Source organism: Neolamprologus brichardi, chromosome 22 (assembly GCF_056152115.1).
Source record: "Neolamprologus brichardi isolate AB-2024 chromosome 22, ASM5615211v1, whole genome shotgun sequence".
Lineage (NCBI taxonomy): Eukaryota > Metazoa > Chordata > Actinopteri > Cichliformes > Cichlidae > Neolamprologus > Neolamprologus brichardi.
In genome coordinates this window covers 30,626,564-30,639,114 of record NC_142124.1, presented here as the reverse complement: position 1 = coordinate 30,639,114, position 12,551 = coordinate 30,626,564, and the positions used below count along the sequence as shown (strand labels likewise).

Genomic DNA, 12,551 nt, shown 5'->3' with positions numbered 1-12,551 from the left:
TGGCTTTACTTTTCACATCGGAAAGCTGTGTCCATCTTTTATATACAGTCTATGGCTTGCAAGACGGGCAGAACATGCAGCAGTGGCTTGTTATTTTACTTTTCTACCACAGCATGCAGCAGTCTTAAAGGCTGAAGGTTGTTAATGCTGCTTAGTTGTTGCTTTTCCACGTTACATTAAATTATATAGCATGCATATATTAAATATTACTTGTATCCAGAGCCTGTGTGTCTAAGTTTGAGACCAACAAGCCATTACAAAGTGCATGAAGATGAATGGTATTACAGGCAAATGGCACGCTCAGTTGTAAATAGTGTCTGTGTAATATAGTGATGCAATTAAAAGGAGCCCAGACAGAGGATGCACAACTAGAAAAAAAAAAAAAAAAAAAACACCCTGGAAAAAAGAGAGAGAAGGTGGGGGCATGAAGGACGTCACTCTGCAAAGCAGCCATCATTTATCATCACACTCAGACGCAGCAGTCAAAGTATTTATTGGTGACAAAGTGTAAAAATCCCTTTATCAAATTCCTAAAGACATGACCTCAGTTGTGACAGGAAAAGGACTTCATCAGGAAATGAGTGAGCAAACTTTAAAGATAACTGCACTTCTTTTGAATAAAAAGTCATTTTTAAAACCCACCCCAAAAAAGGGCATCTGAGTACCAACAAACCATGACATGATTTAAGAAAAGTCTTAACTTACACTGACAAGATTATGACTCACGGTAACAAAAATGAAACCGTAATGGAGCGAAAGAGACAAGTCCAATACTTCCTGTTCCTGTCTTTACTTCCAGTTTTTCTCCGTCCCTTCAAAAACACATCTCGCACAGCTTTATTCATTCAGCACGCGTTGTCCTCCTGCTTTCACCTGGCCAATATTTTTCTCCACTTCTTCACCATCTCTCTGAGAAACTCCCAGCATAGGGCATGTTTTGGGGGCAACTCTTATTTTCTAATTTCAGGCATGGGTGACTTATTGACGCCTGTGCTTGATCTCCATTCTCTGTCCCCGCAGTCCATGAGTGGAGGACAGGCCTGATGCAAGTCTCAGTCTTTTTTTTTTTTTTACTTTTTATTTTGTACATTTTTCCAACTTTGTAGTACATGCAAACAAAAAATACGAAAAAGGAACACAAAAGAAACAAACTAAAAGGAATAAAGCACACCTAATCTGTAGGGTGAAGAAAACAAAGAATAATTATACACATATGTATAGAGAGGGGGCCAGGGAATACCCAAAGTTAGGGCTGCTCGATTATGGCAAAAATGATAATCACGATTATTTTCACTGAAATTGAGATCTCGATTATTTGACGATATTTATTTAACAATAACAATGTATTGAATAATGACTTTAAAGATTGTCAAAAAATAATATAAAATAGTGTGTAAATACTGATAACAGTTCAAATGTTTGCAATATAAGAAATAAATGAAAAATGTAAACATCTATGTTTAGTGAACTTTGCAGTGTTGCTCTGTGGTGCAGCTACGACACCGTAGCAAAGTTTACACACGGTCTACTTGATCCACGTCTGACTCCGCGAACCCATAATGTTTCCACACCACTGAAGTTATTTTACCTCTTTTCAACCAACGGCAGTCACTCTCCTCTCCAAATAACTTCTGCTTAGCTTTCCGAGCTTCCCTCGGGTCCTCTTAATTGTTGTGACGTGTGTTCGAAATGCAGAGAGGTGCGCTTGATTTGCCACACGGAGCAGCGCGAGAGTAAAGCACGAGGGAGGTGCTAATAATCGGCTCAGTCATTTTTAATGATCGTTGAAAGCCCAGATCGTAATCGTGATTAAAATTCAATTAATTGAGCAGCCCTACCCAAAGTACTGTCTTATCAATCCCGTCCCAAAAACACCATCCACCCAGCCCCTTACATCCATATGAAGGCTGCCAAACAGGGCCCGAAGTCTGGTCCTCTCCCCGACAGGTCCAGTTCATCCACAATCATAACATATTTGAACCCGGAGCGGGTAATAGCAGGACCCCATTCTCTCAGGGCCCGGCCGTCCGCCTATGCCTCAAAGGACCAAGAACCAAAAGCTATTTGAATTAAGAAGAAGAAAAACTCCAACGAGGAGAGGTCCCTGCCTTATGGGGTCGAGTGAGTCTTATAGGCTATCCATTTTGTCCACTGTTTTCGGTGTTTATCAGATTTCAGTCTCAAAGTGTAGGTCATTTTCTCCATTATATATATTTCCTCAATTACATCAGTCCATTCTTCCAATTTTAAAGGGTCACTTTTCAGCCAGTTTTTTGTTATTATCTTTTTGCTTGACAACAACATAATTTTAAACAACTAATGGTCCTCCTTTCTTACATTTTCCCATATTCCAAAATTCAATACTTGTGCCTCACACGGCACGTCATACCCCAGCACTTTCTTCATTGTTACCGCAATGCTTTCCCAGTAAGGTTTGATATTTTTACACTTCCAAAACACATGAGAATGATTGGCGTCCCAGTCTCCACATAATCTCCAGCATCGTTGGTTGTTTTCAGCTGCTTGCTTTAGATATAAAGTGTAATAAAGAACCTAATCACATTTTTCCAGCCATATTCTCTCCATCGTCTAGAGCTGGTAGAATTATGCTGTGAGAGACAAACGGATCGCCAGTCATCCTCTGACATAATTCAGATTCCCACTTTTGTTTGATATATAATGTTTCATTCCTATTCAAATTTTGCAGACCAGTCTTTTTTAAGTCCAGATATGCAGTTACATTCACAAAGTTGCTTCTCTTTCAGGACTTTGAGATGACGAGGTCAGTAGATGACACCCAGAGCAAAATCCAGTAGAAAACACGTTCTACGTAATTCAGAACTCGTCTATTTGATGCGAATCGACGTTAAAAAGATTTGTAACAGCTGAATCTTGAGGATAAAATGACCATTTTAAATGTCTGCTTTGCATTTCCAACTTTATGTTCCAACTGGGAGAATATGCAGAGCAGGAGGAGAGTCTTAAAGCTGTTTACTGCTGATGTAGACTGTCATAAATCCCGTATATTACCATGGAGCTACTCCATTCACAACCTTTATTTCCTCTGGAGGAGAGCTGAATGCTGCCTCTCCTGCAAATGCAACACTTCCAGCACATTCAGTCCATGTTTGTTGATGTTCCTTGGTGCTTTGTGATGTTATTACCAACGTAACAGAAATGATAAAAACCTTTCTGAGATGGTGACTTTTAACTATTGCTTCTTCACACCTAGAGTGAGCTTGTTCTCAGTGGAAAAAAATAAGCTGTGTTCAAGGTTTGTTGCAACATTAGAGAATTTCTAAATTAGGCAAATGATCACGGGAATGTTCTTCGCCGTTGCAGGAGAACACATTACCTTTCGAGGTGTCCAGTTTTCTAGAACAGAAAGGGAATCAACACCTTCCTGCTTTTAGGGTAGTCCTCAAACTTGGCAAGGTACCATCTGCAGAGCAAAGGAACAAGAAATTTTCCTGTGTTAATTTTGTTTAAAATGTACAGTGTGCACACTCCAGGAACATTGCTCTGAGTGTGAGAACGCTGCCTGTTTTTGTTCTTACTTGTGGTGGGCCACAGCTCTGCTAGCGAGGACCACTGTGGTAAAGATGGCGAAGGCTGCACTGTGAACAGAGTGACCAGCCAGAGTGAAGCCAGCCCACTCTGTTATCTCGCCCAAGAAGTTGGCCCCAGACACGTACTCGAACATGCCGCCTGTGGGTGGAAGACGGCGACATTAGAGCAGGTGGGTTTCTCCTTTGCTCACTGATGCAAAATTAACCCAAACATTTTAATGTTGAGGGAAATAAAATCCAGCGACTTTTTGCAGAATACAATTTGATACTAAGCTGAAGAAGTGGTGACATTTCCACTGCCTGTGAATCTTATTTGGAGGCAACATGCAGTTACAAAATGCAAAGGGCATTCACAGAGCTGGCTTCATACCACACATACATGGCTGAGCACTCAGTATGTGACTGCAGGCTATGCGCTCAGCAGTGCTGCTACCCTTTATGTGAAAATAGCAGATTCTTGGCTGAGGGGATTCCAGACGTGCCTGTAGGTTGATCTGGAGCAACAAAGCTCACAGCTTCCTCACACCTCGCCTTCTCTGCTTTATTTTCTTTAAGGATTGTTTCAACAGGTTCAGTGCAAGTTCAGGCTCAAGGTGCTTTTGTTGTGACTACGCTCCCAGTCAGGGGAGCCGCTCACTTTGTGAAGCCGTTATGATTACAGATTTATTTAATAGAGGTAGAAGCCAACTTATGGTTTGGATTTTTCAGAGAAAACAGTCCATGTACCCACCGTACAGCCTGTTTTGCAAAAGGAATTTGGACGTGAGCCCATGCCTTGTTTACCCAACCCCCTCCTTACATGTCACATCTTATACAGTGCTCAGCCAGTTAAATGCAGTAAAAGGTCACACACACTTAAAAAAACAAAACCAAACCATAAATCCACTCATGTTTCAGTTGTTAGGTCTGTTTTAGCCAAGCTGGAGTGGGCTGCACAGCGAACTCTTCCTAAAATGGGCTTAAAGATCAGAGAATGTTGATGTGTTGCATTCCCCTCCCAAAAAACATTTATCGACCATTTGTACAGAGAACCACCAACCATCATTTTGACCCTCAGTGTTAAATGCTGCAGTCCTGACTGCCTAACAACATGAAGGCTGTATAGCATGACCCAGATCTAGCTAGATAGCTAAATATATAAGGCACTGTCGTTAGATAAAAGATTAGTAATTATCACAGGGTTTGAATGGATCTGGGATGGGATTCTGATCCAGGCCGTTGGATAACAGATGTGTGGAGAATTAGACGAGTTGCTGCCTGTGTAGAGCAGCTAGGGAACCATAGCTGAACTAAACAGAGTCGAGTCTGTAGAACAGGGGTCGGCAACCCTAGGCAGGGTTAACTGATGGCACCATAGCTGGACGGGCATACCAGGCATTTGCTCGGTGGGCCGATGATTTTTTTTTTTTTTTGGAACGGTATAAACAATGAGAGGTGGTGAATTGGCCAGATGCTGGTCGGTGTGTAAAAATAACTCAGTTGTTTGGTGGTGGCATCCCGGAGCTTCCACAGATTCAGGAAAATTAACAAGTGGTTGAGGCCAGCAGGTGGATGAGGGAGAGGGGAGGCAGGAGGAGGAGAGCCCCGAGGCGGCCGCTGGTCCGAGTGTCAGGTGAACTGAACTTCAGGTAAGAAGTTATGACCTGCAGTCTATCTGGGTCAGATATAAACCAAGTTTAGGTGGAGTTTATTTTCATTGTGCTGACTTTTTACAGTCAGTTACAATAACTCGTACTGCGTGAGCTAGCATGACGGAGTTTCTATACAGCTGGGTGCTATGATGTTACTGATAGTGAACTTTATTTTATTCATAAGGTTAGTTAGTAGAGTCCCGTAAAAAGACGGAATCGTCCCGCATTCAGAGAAATTATTACGCGTTTCGTGTTGAGCTGAGAAGGGACACAGTTTGTCTAGGATGGAAAAAGACACAAAGGTGGATTTATTCTGTCGTTACGCTGTCAGCTGCCTCTTCTTCTCTCATTCTCTCCCCCTCTCTCTCCTGTTGGTCCAAATAAAACATTGGTTCATACCAATGTTTTATTTTCTGATCAAACCAGAAATCTTTAATGAGCAGCTAATTTGTCTCGCATTAACTGAGTTAATGCCAGTTAATGCAACATCGAAGCAGCTGGAATCCACAGCTGTGCGTGTTCATGGAGCTGCATTTTCACCTGATGGACATCACTACCTGACAAGTTTTACTGTCTTAAGAACATTGCAGAGGCCTTATTGACAGTATTTGGCTCTACATGTCTGTGTGAGCAGGTTTTCTCTCACATGTGTCCTCAGGTAGCCTCTGAATGCTGGACACTGGGAGACCAGAGATCACATTAACATGTGTGTCTCTGTATTAACAAACATGCCATATTGGCCCAGTTTATTTTTCTTATCATTGTTGTGAGGAGACCATAAATAGCATTTGGATTTTCTGTTGTACAGTTCATTTGTTGTTATGGATAAAAAGTCTTTTTTTGTTTCAAAATAGCTGATAACTATTCGCTGATAGCTGCCAACATCTGCAAACAAATATAATTCTATAAAGTGGTTCTATATAGTGTGTAACTGTTCATATAGAGCGTTGTTAAATTTATTGCTAATGCAATCATATGGCACACTGACCTCTGAGGAAATTTTAAATGGCACTCGCCATCAGAAAGGTTGCCGACCCCTGCTGTAGAAAGTAAAGAGTGAAATCCAGATCAGAGTAGCTGAATCAGGCCTGAGGAGCTGAGGGAGGTGACGGGCTGCAGAGTGAATGCCGCCTCTTTATCGTGGTTAGTGAAGAGCCGTGCAGAATATTTTGGCTGTTGGCAACTTGGTCTGTCACAGATCAAGAGGCAACTCTGACTGAGAAACCAAAGGTCATCATATGTTCTTACATTAGGGACTTTTCAGTCACATGGTTGACCCAGCCTGAGGCATGCTCTGCATTTAAGCCTCCCTTCTAACCAACTGGGGCAGTCGTTTACAAAATGAACATGTTATATTCAATGAGACTTGAAAGTAATAAGTGAAAGCACCTTTTTTCAGAAATCCCGTGTGAAATGTGATTTTTTGTTTTGCTTATGTAGTGTTGTAAACTGACCCTTCTGTGCTTAAAACATTCCAATGTTAAAAATGTAAACAAATACTATAAATACATCAATCTGAAAGCACATTAGTCTCAAATAACATGAACACTTCGTAAAGATGAATTATGTACACAGCCTGAATACTGAATAAGTGAGGGTTTCACATTTACACACATAATGCACATCTTCCACTGTACGCCTGGCTAACTGTCTAACAATTACTGTCAACTCCGTGTGGTTTAAAAGATTTCCATGTTTGTGTCAGTGAAAGCAAACACACTAAAAGTCCTACAAGTTGGACCGTATTAGAGGATGTGCAGCAAGAGCTGTTTATACAGTAATGTAAGGGCTCACAGAGGCGCAGGCAACGACAGCTAGTGACAACCTGTGATTCTGCTTAGTGTGATCTGTATAATCATGAGACCACACTGGAAAATTAGCATCTAGCACGCAGAGACCGCAGAGTCGAGGGCCATTATGTGATTGCAGGTTTTGTGACTTCCTTCTCACTCATCACATGTGCTGCAACAAAAACATTCAGAGTCTAAACCTAAGAAAAAGTAGCACCACAATGTAAAAACGGCACCGTTTACAAGGAAGGACTGTATCCTAAAATTGAAGAAGGCCCTGTCTCAGAATTTCATGAAAGTATTTTATGCTTATTTCGAGCTGTATGCTTTTATTTTTGGAATTTGCTAGAATAGCTTTATTGGAAACCATGCTTATTTATTTTATACTAATCTTAGTATGGCCCCTCAGTTACTCCTCTGCCTGAAACTAGCTGTTTCACAAATACGTAATCGATTTGATCAGTTTCCCCCTCTACATTCTGTATGCATATGCCAGTTTTTACATGCATACACAACGTATAAAAAGGTAAACTTGATGTGGCAGTGTTCTGAGTTAAGCTCTTAAATAAATAAATAAATAAATAAATAAATAAATAAATAAATAAAGTTTACCAGCACAATCAATGTACAGTTCGCCGAGGACTGAGAGAAATTACATCGTACCATTCTTTATAGCTTACTTTACAACAAGTACAATGAAAACCTAATGAAATGATTTCATTATAAATTGTTTTCTTTCATCCTTTAATCATCAAATGACTAACAAAAATGTTGCATTGCTTACTTTAGGTTGAGTATGCAAAAACTTAAGACTACAGTTACAGAAATGATTTATCCTTAATTACTGGACGCCTGCTGTTGAATTTCATCTGAACAGAAAATTAAATAGTCTAAATCAAAGGTGTCAAACATTAGGCCTGGGGCCCAGAATCAGCCCGGCACAGACTCCAATTAGGCCCAATGGACAGTTTTGGACAATATGAAGGAGTGCACACATTTTGAACTGTATTTTCATATTTTTTTCCCCTCAACACAGACGCTACACTTTTTTGGTTGTTTTTTTAACAACAAGTCCACAATTATTAAAAGGCTATTTTATTGTGAATTAACAAAACTTTCTGCTGTACAATTACAGGACAGTCTGGGTGACAAACTTTATGTAATTTTAAACATTTATGTCTTACAGCTTAAGCTGAGCTTGAGTAGTGCTGACAGATTATTTCTTCAACACAGCAGCATTTCTAGAACAGGTAGAAGAACTGAGACAACCTTGAAACGACACCACTTTTTCTTATGAAGTTATCTCAGGGACAAAATGTGTATCTAAACTCCTTTACACTGACAGAAAGAGTTTCACTGGTTTGACCCACTGGAGATTAAAATGAGTTTAAAATCCCAAGTCTAAATAAAATGTCAGAGTCTGACTGAAGCCCTTACCTTTGGGAACCTTGTAACCAGTCTCTCCGGGCTTTCTCAGGTTCCTAAGGATGTGGTCAGATTGTAGATTTATAAACCAGCCGACGAACCACAGTACCGAGCCTGGAGACAAAAGCAAAAGCTGTTTCAGCAAGTGACTGTACTGACAAAAAGCCAGAGAGCAAAACTTTGCGTTTCTTTTTCTTTTAGCATTTCCACATTTTGATGAATACTCCTGGTTTCCTTCCGAAAGCAACCTTAAAATATCATATTTTAAGTTTTCCTGCTAATCCAACTTAGGGTCACATACAGACTTGATATTTTCCCAGCTGTAACAGGACAAAAGGTAAGGTTTTAAAAGAAGAAAGAAAAGAAAAACTGTGTTGAGAAACTGTTGTTATAAATAAAATACATATATACATACATGATGCTTTAGACAATGTGCACAAACTGGCGAACGACTTAACTCTGTGTAATCACTGTCATCTGTGAGGTACAGCTCTCCAAATATTCACCCATATCTATCATTTCCTGACTTTTCAAAAATAGCTCACACTCCGGCTGTGGTTCTCAGACAGAAAGATGTAGGCAAAGTGTACCTTTGTAACTTTGTATCTCTGAGTCTCGTTGATGAGTTGATGACTGAACCTGGGGTTATTTGGCATGCAGCCACCCCACTGACAAATCTGATCATTTTACCTTTCAAAAACCTTTATGTGTGTACAAACATCAAAAACTATACATAACATCTTTCTCACTCACTTAGAAAAACTCAAATACATGTGGACGAATCACCTGATACCCACAGATCACATAGAAGGCCCACATGGGCATTCAACATGTAAAACTAGAACATCTGGGCTTCCAGTGTATACCGAAACAGAACAGCTCGTAACCATTCTACTCGATAACACAGATTTTTTTTTTTGGCTCAGTAATGCCTCCAGTCTTCCCAGATGAGCTGGAGGAAGGGGTGAGTGAGGTCTTAGCTCGTCTGCTTAGGCTGCTGCCTCCGTGACCCAGATAAGCAGCAGAAAATGGGTGGATAGATACATGGCTGGACTTATCCCAGATATACTGCCACATGTGTATATGTTGCTTTATATGGGTTTTTGAAAACTGCTGGACAGTTTTCAGCACAGCACAGTGCATGTAGAGGACTATGCAATCAGCAGAGCCTGGCCTTCCCCTACTTAAAACTGATACTATGTAATCCAACTGATGCAGTCTACAGCGTGGTTATTTTTAATTGCACAAGAGGATGAGAGTGCAATTGTAAAGTGGAAACTACATCCAGGATGCTTGGCTAGCCAAGAACCACAGTGAAAGCTGAGTGAATGCCGACGCCAGCCCATCAACCAGACCTTGAACTTCAACCGGTAACAAACTGATGAGCAGTCAGGCTGCAGTCTGTTTGTACAGTAAAATCACAGTGGAGATCGTTTTGAAGTCGCTGTGTTGGTTTTTATCTTTGTTTTGTGCAATACCAAGAGAAAGATGCGTCCTCATTAGGACAGAGTTTTTTGTTGGTATGTGAAACTATAGTTACAGGTTTATGTTGTTAAATGGTAATTATGAAACAATGTGTCACGGGTCATTTTACAGAGTAACATGAAAGTAATGTAACAAGTAGGATAACAAATCATCTTGAGTGCGCATGCGTCAACCATGCATGCAGCCTGTTACAGTTGCTCCTGTCTTTTCTCTTTAGTTTAACTTTTTTTCTTATTCATTTCTATGTCCTTTACTTTTTACTTAAATAAATACAGAATTTTCCTTGGGGATTAATAAAGTATTCTGATTCTGCTTCAGACAAATTACTGAATCCTGGGAGTAATTAATCAACGTACGGCATTACTTTTAATAAATGTTTTATTTGTAATATGTGTGATAATTACTTTTTTTTGAGTAACGACCCCAACACTGATCACAACAAAGAGGGGGAAATACCTCCAACATGGACAAACATTTGACCAGACAACATGCAATTAATTTGCATGAATTTAATGTCTTTGATATGGGGGTGATTCTCAAGGAAGATCCAGTGAGAATCGGTAAGAGAATGAATAAGGGATGGAATTGATAAGTGATATGGATATTAGCTCAATTCTTATCAATTCCCATCCCTATGTACACTTATAAAATACTAATTACACTCAGTGCAACATTTTAACTTCTGCACACAACAAAATAATTCACATTCCTGTTGCAAACAGTCAGGGAACAGGACACCTACCAATGAGGAAGCATGGATGTGTAACCCAGTATGCTGGGTACTCAGCATAGTGGCTCAGGTACCTGATCTGCATGAAGCCATTATAGCAGCAGAAGACAAAGGCCAGAGCGAATGAAGCGAACGGTGTCGGTTTCCCTCCTCTGATTAAAAATGGATAAATGCAGGCTCTGCAGAAGAAGAAGAAAAAACACAACAAGAACACATTATTTTGAGTAATGGCATGTTTATACTGAAATGTATTCATCTGTGCACATTTTGACATCTCCTGTATCTGAGTTGCATAATCAATCAGGCGTTTCTTTGCCCAGTTGAAGGGGTACTTAAGCAATGCTCCTTGCGCAAGCCTGCTTATAACACTGTATAAATAAATAAACGTGAATGCCCACGGTTGCTTACCTCTGGACATAGTGAAGGAAATACATGGCAATGAGGAGCTGATTAGGTAGTAAAGACGTCTTGGAAGAAGATGTCCAGAGTAGAAGACACAAAGGGAGCAGTAAGGCTGGCAGCTCCTGGACGAACCAGGCGAACCTGGCGTTAACTGGAAATCCATACTTGCTTGTAGCATACCGCCCGTAAGGAACATTTTCAAACAGCAAAGTAATAAAAGTGCAGGCTGCCATTAAAAACATGAAGTAAGCCATGCGGTCCAACATGTACAGCTCCTCTTCCTCCGAAGAGAAGAGCAGGGAGAGGAGAGCATCCATTTCGACCTCAGGGCTAATATTTAAAACTAAAACGTTCACAATTAGCTAACTATACATACCGGTTATTCCCTAGCTTGCAGTCCAGAACGCAGACAAGAGCCTGCACAGCGCATACGCTCGCGACCGATTCGGACCAATTAAGAGTTCTTGGACGATTACGCAACCGATCCTTTCAGCCAATGAAAGCGCTCGGTCTTTGCATCAGCATGTTAGATTGGATCCGGTGGAGACTCCTGCTGGGATAGGTTTCTGAGTTCATAAAGTCGTCAGACTAAACTCTCGCGAGGTCATAACCCAGCCGGAGAGCCGTTCGTGTATGAAAATGCTTATAAAAAGTCCAATCGGGGAAAAGTCATTTATCCGTCTCCTCATCCCCTACTTGCCAAATTTATACATTAACATTTATATCGACTGTTTTGTGCAAAACTCAGCTCGGTTAAACATCTCTCGGTTTAACATACGCAAATTGTTGCTGCAGTTTATAGTTGTAATCACAGCAATTCCCAGATGAGGCTGCCTATTTAACCCATCTCTTGGGTAATAACTTTATGCTGGGTTAATGTGACGTTGTGTTATTTACTTCAAGCCAGGGTTATGCTACAGTTTTATATTTTTCTTCTTTCCAGGCTGCCACTACTGTTCAGTTTTAATGACAAATGGTTAGTCTATCTTTCTTAATGACTCTTTCTCAAAATTGAACTATAATGTGGAGTAATGTGGAAAACAGCAACTTGTACGGTCACTTTAATACTGTTATATAAAACATTGTTTTTACTTTTCATTGCTGTTAATACAGCGTTTGTCCATATAAATTACATGTTATTGTTATGGAAATAAAAGAATAGGATGCTTTCATAAAGGGTTGTTGGTGGATAAAAAAAAAGAAAAGAAAAACAGATCATTTTACCTCTCTGCTTGCTGGTTGCCATGCAACGTGAAGATAATATGTTTAACTAGTGTTTTGTGTGTATAAAATTGCTGTGATGAAATAAAAAGATGCAACATTTTAAGGTGCAAAAAGTGCATAATTGCTAAAATAGGTCAATTTAACGGGTTGTTGGGTGGTTACTAGGCAGTATGATGATTCATAATATAGGACCTTTAAGGGGCCCGTTTGGTTGATCAACTCCTGATCGTGTAGGATCACTGATTATTATTATTTATTCATTTATTTATTTATTTATTCATTTATTTATTTATTT

The 12,551-nt window shown here is 40.1% G+C and overlaps 1 protein-coding gene across 1 annotated transcript; it reads right to left on the bottom strand.

Annotated features, from left to right (window-relative positions):
* Positions 1-476: 476 nt before the first annotated feature.
* Positions 477-11,456, bottom strand: srd5a1 (steroid-5-alpha-reductase, alpha polypeptide 1 (3-oxo-5 alpha-steroid delta 4-dehydrogenase alpha 1)). Its single transcript, XM_006806657.3, has 5 exons — positions 11,039-11,456; positions 10,643-10,809; positions 8,428-8,529; positions 3,558-3,708; positions 477-3,442 (listed from the first exon to the last, which is right to left on the bottom strand). The coding sequence occupies exons 1-5, from the start codon at positions 11,347-11,349 to the stop codon at positions 3,376-3,378; spliced, it is 798 nt and encodes a 265-aa protein (XP_006806720.2). The 5' UTR covers positions 11,350-11,456; the 3' UTR covers positions 477-3,375.
* Positions 11,457-12,551: the final 1,095 nt, after the last annotated feature.

Bases quoted from the DNA above. Each gene is read 5' to 3' on its own strand.
- srd5a1 (XM_006806657.3), bottom strand. From the start codon at position 11,349: ATGGATGCTCTCCTCTCCCTGCTCTTCTCTTCGGAGGAAGAGGAGCTG. The intron at 10,810-11,038 runs GTAAGCAACCGT...CTTCTTCTGCAG, and splicing joins TTCCTTCACTATGTCCAGAG to AGCCTGCATTTATCCATTTT. The intron at 8,530-10,642 runs GTAGGTGTCCTG...TTTTGTCTCCAG, and splicing joins ACATCCATGCTTCCTCATTG to GCTCGGTACTGTGGTTCGTC.